Here is a 14,203-nt window from a genome sequence, read left to right on the forward strand (position 1 = left end):
TCAATACACATACAGCTGAGCTAATTCCTCCAATGAAGCACCATCTCCGACCATCTCCGGATCAGCATTCTCCAACATCCACAAGAGGTGGTCGAAGATCACTACCTCGCATTTGACTGATATCTTGTCCATGGCATTATGCTTCGACCGGTCGATGAGCGCACTCATCAACGGATGTTTCAAGTGCTTCGAGCTTATCATGTACCGCCGCCTCGATCTCCCGACGAACACCACCACCTCATCATCGTCGGTCGTGACACCTTCGCATAGGTCCTCATCTCTAGTGGATTTGGACCTCAAACTACTATAAGATGAAGACCTCCCTAACCTGGAGAGGCTCCTGCACTTCCTCAGCAGCAAATTCATCTTCTTCATCCTCGAATCAATGAGATAGAAGAGAGACAATAGAGAGATGGAGCAGAGATATCCTTGTAGCTTAGAAGGGACACAACCATGGCTTAGTATACACTCTCAGCCAAGTCTTTAAATTGCAATGGTAGATGCCACATCGTTTTATTCAAGCAACCAGGATGTGGGTGGCCTATTGGCTACAAGAGAACAAAACTAACCCAAATGGGTGCCGGATCCATTAACATTGGGCCCAGAAAGAAACAAGCTAACCAAAATGGGGCTCAAACCGAGACCCCATCCTTAATTACCAAACTAAGATTTAGCTCCAACCATGGTCCAATTTGAGGCTTAGTAGTGAGGCTCAGCACATGGTGAAGCCGGAAATTCAGCGAATGGTGGGTGCCGACAGCATCTCCAATCGGTGCCTATTTGGGTTGGGACCCACTTCGGCTGTCCAGGACATGAATGATAGTGTTGTTCATCTCCTGATGGAAGGCCTCCATCATGATAAATTAGCCTTGCTTTCGGGTGGCCTTAGGTCTTGATTTTCCTGAACATGTTTTTTATAATTATCGGATATTTGTCTTCACTAACCTAAACTTGATTCGATCGTAAGAAAATTTTTTATTATTATTATTTTGATAAATTGGATGGCTGATACTCAACTGGTACGAATACATCCAACAAAACCAGAAAACAAATCATCTTTAAATCAAATAGGAACACGGCATCCGGAATGATCATAAGAAATTCTTTTTTCTTAGAAGAAAGGTGGAGCCTAAATGCATGTACCTATAATAACAAAATGTTAAAACATACATGCATCATACATGCCCACTGCTGCAAACTCTATAAAACCCTAATTATGGTTGGGGATAATTAAGATGTTTTCTGCATCGCAACCATGATCAGTGATTAAAAGCACAATTAAAAATTGAGCATTCGACGAATAATTGGTTTTAGAGAAAGTACTCCATATGTCAAAAGGAACACCAACACAACAAATGCGATAATTTAACAGCATTTGAACATCCAACAAGTTCGATCAGATAGCCAAACTGCATCACTGAGGGGGTTGGAAGAAAGAGCCGTGGATCCTAAACAAAGTTTTCCTTCCCTGGCATTATCAAAGGCATCTCGGCAGTTACACCTATCTCCATCGCAAGCTGAATAAGAAACATGATGTCGGCTTTAAGGATAGGGATGTTTGTGGGCTGATACATGGGCATGGTTTGTTAACTAATGGTGTCCAATTCACGCTTGACTCCAAAGAAACAACATTGCCCCAGAGAGTTTAGTTTTGAAGCAAAAGCATCAACCGTGTCCATGTCCTGAAGAAAAAAAAAAAAAAGGAAAAGAGAGAGGATTGGAAGATAAGATTCCACTGCATCATGTATACTAAAAACAAATCTCTTCATCCGACCAATTTTTGTTGACCCCACAGGGGAACACATGATTCGCCAAGAATTTAGTGCAAGAGCAACAACTCTAGCATCCTCAGAACATGACAGGTCTTGGTGAGTGAATTCTATGGTCCACAAAAACAAAACATTGACTAAATTTACAAAAACATCAAGGGTGAATTGTTATTACAAGAATTTTCCCAATGAAATGTGTATAGTAACTAATCCTGCATTTCCTCAAACATTCATGATGTGTCTCTGATATGTCGAAGAATATGATGGGCCTCCAATAAACAAATTCCTACAATGAACACTGCGTTGCAGTCGATGCATATCAATAGCAGCTCATGCAAAATCCATAGAAGCTGCAAAAAGATATAATGACCAAATAAAGCTCACTCGAGTTACATCGGTATCATTATACGTTGAACCGGAAAAGCATCACGTCTCCTTCCTGCACGGCATAATCTTTTCCCTCGGACCTCAACTGCATTGAGAGAAAACAACCCAAGTATAAGACTTGAATTCCAGGCGTTCCAGTCAGTCTAATTATCTCATTAGCCAGTGCCATGCATCCTGATTAATGAACAATGAACATGAAACTTACAAGTCCTTTCTCCCTTGCTGCTGCCAGAGAACCAGCTGCAACAAAATCATCATAAGCAACCTGCAAAATTTATCCCACACCTTCATGAGTTGATCAGTTAAATAGATAAACTAAGGTTATCGATACACTCCATATTAACTAAAACTATTAAGCTGCTGATCACATAAAGAAATCTATTGCGATTCTCAAAGGTACAAAAGAAACTCATAGGATTCATTTTTCTAATGATATTTCAAGAAAACAAGTAACATGCTTTGCCCCCTTTTGAAATTAATTAGTTCAAACTGGCAGTTGATTGCTATTAAAATATTGGTAACAGTCAGGGGCTTTATTATTAACATGGGTGCACTAAGGCCTACTTGTAGTTTCTCAGGTGCCACTGCATCTGTAAGCTTAACTCAGTTTAACAATCTAAATGGCACTGAATTGTACTTACAGTCTCTGCTCGAATGAAGCCTTTCTCAAAGTCTGAATGGATAACTCCAGCAGCTTGAGGTGCTGTCATGCCTATGTTATGAGAATGATAGTACAAGCATAAGTAATTTGTCAACCAATATAACTGATCTTATGTATCTATTAAATAATAGGGATACACAACCAACCGGCAAGTATTGTCCATGCTTTTGTTTCCTGGTGGAAAAAGAAAAAGAAGCACATCAAGATGGTTGGATCAAGAAGATACCAAGGAAAATAATCAGATACCAACTCAAGTTCAAATGCTTCACCTTCTCTCCAGATGTAAAGTAAGTTCGCAAACCCAAAAGTTCATATGTTGCCCTTATCAAATTTCCCAGTCCACTTTCATTTACTCCAAGAGATTTTAAATACTCGGTTCTCTCTTCCATTGGAAGTTCAATAAGCTCAGATTCAACCTGATATTGCTTTTAATCATCAGCTTAATAGACAAAATATCAAATTTGTCAAAGATTCAGTTCAAGTAAAACAATGATGACATGAATATTTCCCAGGCTAGTAGATCTCACAGAAGGGAAGTATGAACACACTCCTATAAATACATACATGATACATACATACATACATATATATATATATATAAAGGTAAGTTTGTGAGGATTTTGTCCAGAAGAAAGATGGAGTTGTTCCAGAAAATTTGTAAAGCAATATCAATTTACAAAATTTGCAATCGTAACAAATAAATTGAATAAGTTTCAGGACACGTGGACAAATCCATTGTATTTTGCAATACTAATCAGAAATTTATTTCTCAGGAGCCAAGGCTAACAAGATGTAGAGTCCCATGTAATTATGTAGGAAGGTCTCTGGAAGCCAATAGCAATTCATATATTAGTTGGGTTAGTCAAAACTAATGCAGAGCAGCATAAGCAACTTACCTGTGCTGATACTGTTACCAGACCAGATTGCAAGTCTGATGCAAGATTTATCACTTCCCGGACATGATGATTGCTATTGGGTTCCGCAAGATCAGACTCAGCCACATTAGCTACATATATAACAGGTTTCATGGTCAGTAAGCAGAGATGACGTATGGAATCATTTTCGAAGTCTGTTAGTGGAACAGATCGAGCAGGTCTTCCATCCATCAGTGTCTTCTGAATTTTCTCCAAAGCTGACTTCTCTGCTTCCTCCTGAGATTCAAGGAAGCCAAACATGTGAATGGAAAGACCGTGTCGAATAAAATTATTGATAAAGCGGATAAGTTAGAATGTCCAGAAAAATCCATGTGCATAAACTACCTTCAGTTTCGACTGTGAGTCTTTTGCTTTGCCTTTTCTAAGCTTCTCAAGTCGTTTGTCTATCTGCATTTCTTATAAAAGGCACAACTTAGTCCTGTTAGTTTTCCCTATTCTCAGCACCTAAACAAATGGGCAACTGCATTGCCTTAGAGCCAATCAAGATTTAAATGGCTCCAACTATAGAATGGTACTATAAATAACAATAACAATCATAATTACCTTACTTGCATACCTGGTCAAGATCTGCAAAAACTAGTTCTAAGTTGATGACATCAATATCTGATTTTGGATCAACTTTCCCATTCACATGGATGACATCGTTATCCTCAAAGCAGCGTACAACCTGAGAAACATTTTTTTTTAAAAAAATGACTATTACTCATGATAACTTTGCAACTATTCACGCATACCTAGATGAAGTATCGGCATCAGCATGTTCATAGCCAGTGGATAAAAGTAAGGAAATTTGTAATGAATTAGTAAATACTAAAAAACCACAATCTATAAGCTTTAACCCATCAGCTTTTAAAATTGGGCTATGATGCCAGCAGCTTAAATCATGTTTACAACCAACTCATGGCCATAAGTCAACTGGACAATAGAAGACTCAACCATGAAACTTAAAATACCATTTAGCCTATAGGGAGCTTACCTTATCATTTACATCATGTTTACCTTATTATTTACAACACTTGTTGGCAAAGAGACTGTTCCAGGTTTCCATTGACTTGAATGAGACAGACAACTAAGGGATAAGGAATTGTCTAACTCCTATTTAAGTCCTAAGGCACGAGTTATAAGTTAGTCCATATTAAAAGTTGGAAGCCAACGTTCCTCACATTAAAGGTTAGAAGCCAATGTTCCACATAGCAATAAGTATAGGGTCGAATGATGAAAAGCAATGCCACAAGGAACTCAATCAGACTGCAAATGAGTCAGATTGCTTGGGGGTTTACTTGATCTGATCCATCCCTACTTAAATTTGGACCTAATATCTAGATCCAGCCCAACCCACTAAATTAATTTGGGTTGTTTCAAAACATACTAGAATTTTTATATTCAAGATCCAATGGTGATGATGTGTTGGGTCGGTTTAGATCAAAGTTTAACCTCATGCTTTTGGTGTTTTGGGTCAAGGTTGGGGTTGGGGCAGGTCAAATTTTATGGTAAGATTCTTCTTAAGATTAACAACCCTTGATTATGATCATATTTATCACATAAGTATCATAAAAACAATAAATGCACACATATACATGCATAAGTTTGTACGTGTATGTGTATGTGTATGCATGTTCTTGAACGTGGGCATGCATATATGTACGTATCTACATATACATTACGTGTACATGGTCTACCAGTTGGGAAAGTTTTGTGGATCAACTGAATATCGGCAATAAAGAAACTTTACACACACTGATTATAGATGGGAAAAACAAGATAGGTGCGTAAGCCATTTAGTACATAGAGGAAGAGCAGTTCTCACCTCTTGAAGCATAAGATGGGGCGAACCAACAACGATGATTTAGGACGTAGACCAAAGGTTCAAGGTTGTTACAATAAGGAGGGAAGCTACATCATTGTCTGGAGGGTTAGATAAATAGTAGGACAAAAACACTTACATGTCATCATAAGGGAAATATGGAGTAACTTAAATAATCTAGCAATTTATCCCTTGTTCAGATGAACGGTGAAAACTATACGATTTCACCCCAACATAAGTATAACAAGTTGTGGTTGGGTAGTTGAGCAGCTCATCACCACATTCCTTCTATTTCATTAAGGATCCTAACCATCATAGTCACTCTACTTTCCATATCTAACAATGAACCAAGGTCTAAAAGCTAAATTTCAGCTTTATAGACTTGTGGCTTCAGTAGTTTCGATAGTTTCGGGCATTGCACTCTAATTTTTGGACATTTGGTCAAAATATCAAGAAAAATTTTAAAAACTAAAAAAAAGAAGAATATCAAAAAGAGGCCAAGAAAAGTTGTGCAATGATTTAGAGTATTTAGTGTTATATAGGTTCTTTATTTATGTAGTTTCAACAATTTTAAGCTGAAGTTAATATAACATAATGTAAAATCAAGTATATTAGTATTTTGTACTATCAGGGGTGGAGCCAGGATCCAATGTCAGGGGAGGCCAATTACTTAATATTATAGAATATTGCCAATCTCAGACCTTCGCATGTTATTTGAGAACAAAGCAACAGCTATAACCAACAGAAGGTACTTACCATTATAACAAAGAATAATAGAAACAATAATAATAAAAAAAAATTATCTGCTTGTCACAACTATTAAATAAACAGTAATTTTATTTAGCAGTTGAATAAAAATAATATCTTATTTAGGTGAACAAAGCATATCTTATGTTATAATGAAAGAAAGGCCATATAATTGTTATTTAAATTTATGTTATCAGCATGCATGACAAGACTAAACTAGAAGCGATGAAGTATTATTACAACATTATACAAGTAGTATTTTAAACTTTGGTATTCTCTAAGTCCCATGTTTATCTTCTAAGCATAGTTGTGTTGAAAAATCTTAGAGCCAAGTCATCAAGCTTAGCCATAGAAATAAATTGAATGCTCAATGTACCCTAGGGGGGGAGGTTTATGATCATCATCGGGCAAGAGCAAACATAAAGAAAGGATGCAGCTTGGATTTCTTAGGAATGTCCAGTAAGTTGAGACATTGTAACTTAATTATCAATGAATTGTTATAGAAAGTTGGGAAGCAGCAAATCATATTCCAACATTGGATGTTACTATATGCCATGCTTGAGTTAAAGAACTCCTTCCCCAACAATGCAAAAAAGCCATGTAAATTAGTGGATTTTATTTGATCTGTGCCTAACCTAGATATATACCTTGAGGTCTTTTCTATTCAAACAGTCCAATGACTTCAGCTAAAACTTATCAATTTGTCCAACACATAAAACCTTGCAGTGAACTGTCTCCCCACCTTTGCATAACTTCTTGTCATCATGACTACAAGCATCAATTCGCAAAAACAAACTGAGAGAAAAAAAATCAAAGAGATGCTAAATAGTATAATTCAAGAAACAAGCAACACAAGGAATATGCATAGATTAAGAAGATATGGAACCTGAAGGATGGAATCCACTTCACGGATGTGTGAAAGAAATTTATTCCCCAATCCCTGGAGTGCCAAGACAGACAGTCAAATAACAAAGACAAATCGAAAATAGAATGAGGTTTGGTTATGCATATAATTTAGCACTCTTACTCTTAAATGGGGAAAAAAATCTTAATATATTATAATTTTAACAGATACTACAGAAGACCAACAGGTAACATGACATCTCACAGCATACTGATTGAATAGCCAATCAATTTAGAGTTGCAGTGATGCTTCATTCTAACAACATATTCCATGAGATATGCACCAATGCTCTGGACGCCATTAGAGGTATGCTAGAATTGATAAAGAGCAAAGTTTCCCACATGCTCAAACTCATGCAAATTGGAAAAATGTGAAACCATGATATTTGAGGAAGACATTCCTCCATACAGAAATCAACTTCGAAGTTGTTTGATAGGAGTGGTATAGACATTCCAACTGCGAACAGTTAATCTCTGGCCCATCATCACTGGACCAGTTGCAGACATTCAGTTACAGGGACCTTCCAAATCAATCATGCAAAGAAATAAAGATGCTAGGAGTATGTTCTAAACATAAACTAAAGGAAGCCTCAAAATGAGGGGCTTGCATTGTACGTATCTTCTAGAAGTAATATTCTTTATTAGATGGCCAGCTTAAGTGGAACTATTTTTCTTGTTGGCTCCAAAAATGATTCTCAAAAAAAAAAAAGGTTCACAAGAAGTTCATAGGATCTTCATAAGCATTATGTGCAAACAACACAAGGGTGGTGCAAATCATCAACTTTTCACCTAAAGGTTTGAGATAGTTTCCTAAGGGCTATGAGTATGAGTTGGGTTGATCTTATATCTTTTAGAATGTCATTAGAAGTGATAGTAAGTTGAAGAGAGTAGCAAAGGAGATACGGAAATTAATTTCTTTGGCAATCTTTCAGTTAAATGAAGGAAAGAAATGAAGGGATACTGACTAAAAGGATCAAGAAAATTACAGGCAATATTTTTCCTTGTTTCTTTTCTTCTTCGAGAAGGTTGAATTCTAAACTTTAACTGACAAAGCAATCAAATAGTATAGTATTGCAAGCAAGCCATACAAAAGTTGTTATGCAAGACCACACTTTCAAAAGGTTGGCTGAAACTAAATTTGGATGATAGCCCATGGGGGGCCCAAATGTTTCCTTTTTATAAGGAATCAAAAGAATGCTAAAGGAGATGTTGCCTTTCTTTTCTTTTTGATCCTATTGAAAACAAGACAACTAATAAAGTGGAGGCACTAACTCCAAGGGAAGCAATTTTGATATGCCAACTCCTAGTAGAAGGTGATTCCCCCAACATCCTGAGTAATTTAGGGGTTGAAGTGCTCCATGGATACGTAGCCATATCATTACCTTAAAATTATTATTATATCATTCCAACTGCTGCCCACCATCTCAATAGAATGTTCTTGTAATGGGTTTAATTATTCCTTCAGCAAACAATAATCTTACAGATCAAGCAAGACCTTAGAGAGCATATGTAAAAGTCAAGCAAAAGATATTGGTGGGAAAAAATGGTGTTTAGCCCATGGTAGGGAATTATGGTGACTCATTCTCGATAAGAACCCCAAAACAGTTTCTCCTCATCAGGGCTTCAATGTGAGGCTGAACTTCTTAAAAGTTAGTCAAACAGGAGTTAGAGAAATGAAAGTATTAATCAAAATAGGAACATTAACCTCAGGATTTCCATATGGGAGAGTCATTACCTTAGGCCAAGACTATATGAAAGGGTATGCTGATTATGATTCTGTTCATAGTGTGGCCATATCCATAGAACATAATGTCTTATAAAGCATACTTTTAAAGAGGCATTTTTTCCTTTTCCATTAAATAACTATTTCAGATATTTATTTTGTATGATATGGTAAGTGACATTAAGAAACGGTTTCCAATGCAGTAATAATCTACACTAACATAGCAGCAGGACTTATATAACCCACTAGTATCTGGTTTAAGTAGACAACCATAAAATCAGATCTTTCTCAGTCTAACATTAGAATATGACAAGCATGTCAGCATTTCCAGCAGAAGTTAGGTTTCTCCGCATATATTGTCGGGTGGGGGTGGGAAGATGCCCTTATCAACGTACATTATGCTTTGCCCTCAGAACTTGAACACCAAAATGCACACAACAGAATATACTAAATCATCAGCAAAACAGTGAACAAAGCCACTAGAAAACCAAGAATATATAGGCCTAAATATCATGACAGCAACAAAGTTACCTCTCCTTGACTGGCTCCTTTGACAAGACCGGCAATATCAACAAACTCTATAGATGCTGGGACGACTCTTTGAGATTTGCTGAGCTCAGCAAGCACATTCAGTCGTGGATCTGGGACAGCAACAATGCCAACATTCGGCTCTATCGTACAGAAAGGAAAATTCACGGCCTGAGCTTTTCCATTCTCAACCTAAAAATTAGAATCTTTAAACGACCTAACTTCTTCCTCAAAAAGCCCATGATACATCCATTGTAAAGTAGGAGTTGATTAAGGATATGATAGCATCAAGCGTAAACACTTTTCTAATTCCAGATAGCATAAAATTTGGGCTAGTGAAAGACATCACGATAGTAAGCATAAAGACTATTCGTAAGACATAGTACTTGCAATGGAATATCTATTTTTTGATAAAGTGAGAAATCCTCTGCAAGAAATTATGAAATGCTACAGATATATCTCAGCGTCAAAACATCAAGCATATCATTGTAATCAAGAGTGTCATCAGAAAACTACCCCCTGACAATATCAAGCAATACAATTATTGAGCGAAGGAACTATGATCATCCATTTTCACGGAAATTTAAAACATTCATCGAGTTTTTAACATAAAGAAGCAATTTTTCTCGCTTCACTTCAGCTAAAAAAAAGGGGGAGATGCGAAATTTAAGATTTGGAGTAGGACTTGGAGAGCATACGACGGCATTAAAGAGGGTGGACTTGCCGACGTTGGGGAGGCCGACGATGCCGGCCTTGAGGCTCATGCTGAGCCTCGAGCCCGAGGAGTAGAGCCGCCGCCATTGCCATTGTAGGAGAAGAGGAGAGGAGCAAGACGTGTACGATGACACGGAGGAGGGGCTCCTCGTAAACCCTAGGAAAGCGGAGTTCAAAACCCTAGCCACCGCCATCGCTCCCGCCCCCCTTAGCTCTCGCAGCGGGAAGGCAGGGAAGAAAAAACAAAAAAAAAAAAATCGAAGATAGATGGCACGTGCATGTCACGTGAAGAATAGTCCGGCTGTGAATTGTGATGGAATTTTTTGAACCGAAAAATATCTGGGGCTGATGTGATACTACCATGCCCTCATCTATTTTTATTTTGTTTGATGAGTACGAATATAAATATATTAGTAGGATACAAAAATTTATACTTCTATTTATTTTAAACAAATATGAATATAAATTGAATACCGAAAGTATAGATATAAATTGGATAATTAAACTTTATGACCAGAGAATCAAAGATATTACTAAATGGATGATAAATCAAATTAATAGTATATTAATATGGACATTTATTTTTTATAAGAAATTTTGAGTGCTATATAAAATTAAATAGAGTTATAAATGAAATCGGATATTCGAACACAGATCGGATAGTTGTCTATCCATATTCATATATATTTTTCTTTGATGAATATGAATACGAATATGGGTATTAGTCGAGCAACAAGTGATATGGCTCGGATTCACCATTCCTAAAATCTCGTTTGATAGCTCAATCCACCAACCAAACGACGACATATATCCAGCGAAATCAACAAGCAATCAAATCCTTAATCACATAAATCGCACCCTCTCCTCTATAAATATTAGGCACGAGGACCCCTCGGATAGATAAAAACTCGAATACCATATCTCATATTTTCTTCTCTCTTTCATCTTTTTTGTTTCCTCCCGAAATTTTGCCTGACTTAAGCATCGAAGGATCCCCAGCCGGACATGCTTCGATCATTTTTGTTGTTGCAAAACAGCTCCAATAGTGTGCTACACTCCTTCAACTCAACCGAGCAAATGGGCATGTCTGCCTGTCGGGTTGGATTTTGAGCGGCAACAGTTTGATGCTAGAGGAAGAGCCCTCTTCTTTTGAGATTTTTCTAAATATCTAAGAGAGATGAAATCCAAACGAAATAATCATTATTCCACCAATCAGCCCCAGTAAGAGTCTAATGACTCCCAACCTAGCCCTCGGCAATCTCCGGCTCCGCAACTAGGTGGTAATGATCAAGCAGTTTAATCTGTTCGTCCAACAAGTGCAAACTCTAATAGAGGTAGTTCAAGATGTGTAATGCTCGAACCAGCAAACTACTATGGTGGCATCAGACTAATAGGATGGCCCAGCATAGCATGCTAGTCGCTTCCTCGAGAACTTCATCCGTCATAGAGAAAATGGTCTCTGTGGCGCTCATTCCGAAATAGCTCCAGCCTAAGAGATTCGGAATTTCCCTAACTAGAAAAGCTTTCCAAGAGAGAGGCCAACCTCAATCGAAGGATCAAGGAAATGAACAACAAGATCAAAGCCATGAGAAAAAGTCTCTCATCGTTGCAGTTGACTACTTCACAAAAAGCTTGGATCATCAAGGAAAATGTATAAAACTTTGTCTAAAAATCTATCATCTGCCAGTTTGAAATTTTTTGGGTCCTCATCACCAACAATGGTCGATAATTTGATAATGCCCGATTTATAGAATTCTGCTCTGAACTCAGCATCGACCACTGGCTCATCTAGGTCGGTCATCCCCAACCCAATGGAGAAACTGATGTAATTGTACACTATTTTGCATGGCTTAAATACCAGGCTTAATTGAGCTAAGGTCTTCTTGCTAGATGAGCTCCCTAGCATTTCTATGGACCTATCGCACAATCCATAGGACTTCCACCTGAGAAACTCCTTTCAATCTCTTGTTAGGAACTAAAACTGTCATTTCCATAGAAATCGACATCCCGTCCTACTAGGTGAAAACATATGGTGAGCAAGTAAATGCCAAAAATCTCTGCAGAAATAAGCTCGGGTCCAGATGGCTATTTATTAGCAATGGGCGGCTCGATCATAGAACTCCTGGGTCAAGACCAAGCTCCTCTAACTATGGGATCTCATTCTCAAAAAAGCCAAAGTAGTTGGACAGGGTGACCGTGAGAAACTTACACCCAGGTAGGAAGAATCGTACAAGATTGTAAAAGTCATCCGACTTAGCATATACCAACTCGAGCAACTTGATGGAACTCCAATACCACATGCACGAAATTCCAATAACCTTCGAGTATACCACCACTGAGAATCGTAATGTTGAACTCTATACTTTTTTGTTGCCAATAATAAACGAAGGTTGTCTTTGTGCTCCAAAATAACCGAATACTGCAGGTGAATACATCAACCGCCGACCAAGAAATCCTTAAAAGCGATGAATCGAGCGAGCTTGCTAAAGCCCCCAATCAAGATTTTCGTGGGCTTGGTTAAAATGCCAAATTGTTGAATCATGGATAAAATGCTAGAAGAGTCTCCCAAGAGACCACCAAAAGCACCATCCTCGACACCGCAGATCAGACGAGTCTCCTAAGAGGCCACCAATCTATTATTCCAGTTGGCCTAGTTAAGATTCCAAATCGCCGAATTGTAAATGAAATATTGGACGAGTCTCCTAAGAAACCACTAATGATGCCGCACTCGAGCATCTCAAGTCAGGAAGAGCTTTCCAAGAAGCCACCAGCCTGTTACTAATCAAGAACTGATGAAAAACCTAGTCAAGACTAAGCTCGGATGGGAGGAAGCACGCCTAGCTTAATCAACCGACTACTAGCTATCAAAAAAATCCAACCAACAAAAGATCCGAATGATGAAATGATCCATCTTTGCAGGCAAGAAAAACCAGGCATCGAGATGAAGTGCCAAGCTCTGTGCAAATGACCATGACCAAAGACCTGAAGGGTCATACAGATACATGCCATGCATATAAAAAAGAATTACGATTTGTGCAACACAAAAGTGTCGGCATTTAAGAAGGAAAACAAGATGCGGGAGAGGATTAGCTAGGACTTTTGGTTTGAAAATCTCCATGAATTATCGGTGTATGATTTTTTTAGTTAATTAAAGAGAGAAAGTATGCTCAAATCCAGGCTTGGATTTAAAATTTTGATATTTTAGGATACCCACCCTTTCTCAGAAAATAATTGTTTCTCAAAAAATAATTCTAAGACTCGGTAAATATCTGACAGGTATCTCATGGGAGTATTCATTATATATTGGATATTGTGATTAGAAGAAATATAGAAGGTGGAAGTATCTCAACTTGACTTTAGAGAAATATGTAATATTTGCATCTGTCTTTCTGATTTTTTTTTTTTTAACTCGGGCACTTAAAGAATAAAATATGAAGGTGGACAGAGCCCTATTTTTTTATTTTTATTTTTATAACATAATGCCATGATGAGAATTTTGAGGTTTACTCTGTAAGGCTAATCTCAAAGCTTTTTTCATTATGTATTAGTAGACTCAGTGGTTCAAAAAATGAGATTAGATGTAGATTAGCCCTTAACATATTCCAAGTGCTAACCTATGACACTTCTGACAAAGAGGGGGGTCTGTTAGCCTTTCCAATATCTTTGGAATTAGACTTTTGGATTTAAATTTTTAACATAATTATTATACTTCACATTTTGCGTAAAAATCTGTGTTAGAGTCTATCAGGCTAGAGAGGATCCCATGATATCACCCAGATCTCTCTAGTTTTAGTTTTCCACCTTTGATCACTATATTTTATCTATGGGTTTGCATATATCGTTAAAAAAAAAAAAAACCTCTTATGATACATAACAACTAGCTTCTCGTTCAGTATATCAATTGTTTTATTCATCATATATGGTTCATAATAGCGGAATCCAACATAATTTTACATGCACACACATAAACACACCAAAATGCATGCACATGGGCATAGAGAGAAAACAAACGATGTTAATTTTTAATAAAAG

The 14,203-nt window shown here is 37.4% G+C and overlaps 2 protein-coding genes across 4 annotated transcripts; both read right to left on the reverse strand.

The window, feature by feature from the left end:
* LOC103709827 (auxin-responsive protein SAUR78) lies at window positions 1-375 on the reverse strand. The gene has a single exon (XM_008795343.4). The coding sequence runs from the start codon at window positions 373-375 to the stop codon at window positions 1-3; it is 375 nt and encodes a 124-aa protein (XP_008793565.2).
* A 1,342-nt stretch (window positions 376-1,717) lies between these two features.
* Window positions 1,718-10,431, reverse strand: LOC103709826 (GTP-binding protein-like protein). Of its 3 annotated transcripts, none has more exons than XM_008795339.4 (11): window positions 10,156-10,431; window positions 9,461-9,649; window positions 7,190-7,243; window positions 4,309-4,419; window positions 4,077-4,139; window positions 3,714-3,968; window positions 3,087-3,233; window positions 2,964-2,991; window positions 2,798-2,868; window positions 2,362-2,421; window positions 1,718-2,241 (listed from the first exon to the last, which is right to left on the reverse strand). In XM_008795339.4, exons 1-11 carry the CDS (start codon window positions 10,363-10,365, stop codon window positions 2,173-2,175), a joined length of 1,257 nt encoding a protein of 418 aa, XP_008793561.2. In that variant the 5' UTR covers window positions 10,366-10,431; the 3' UTR covers window positions 1,718-2,172. The 3 variants fall into 3 exon arrangements, 2 of the variants coding, with proteins under 2 accessions (XP_008793561.2, XP_088573534.1); XM_088717408.1 differs by having other exon boundaries at window positions 1,883-2,241; window positions 2,794-2,868; XR_015976020.1 differs by having other exon boundaries at window positions 2,174-2,241; window positions 2,721-2,868.
* Window positions 10,432-14,203: the final 3,772 nt, after the last annotated feature.

This window comes from Phoenix dactylifera, chromosome 1 (assembly GCF_051530095.1).
Source record: "Phoenix dactylifera cultivar Ajwa chromosome 1, Ajwa_hap1_PhDact_Kaust_v1.1, whole genome shotgun sequence".
Taxonomy (NCBI): Eukaryota; Viridiplantae; Streptophyta; class Magnoliopsida; order Arecales; family Arecaceae; genus Phoenix; species Phoenix dactylifera.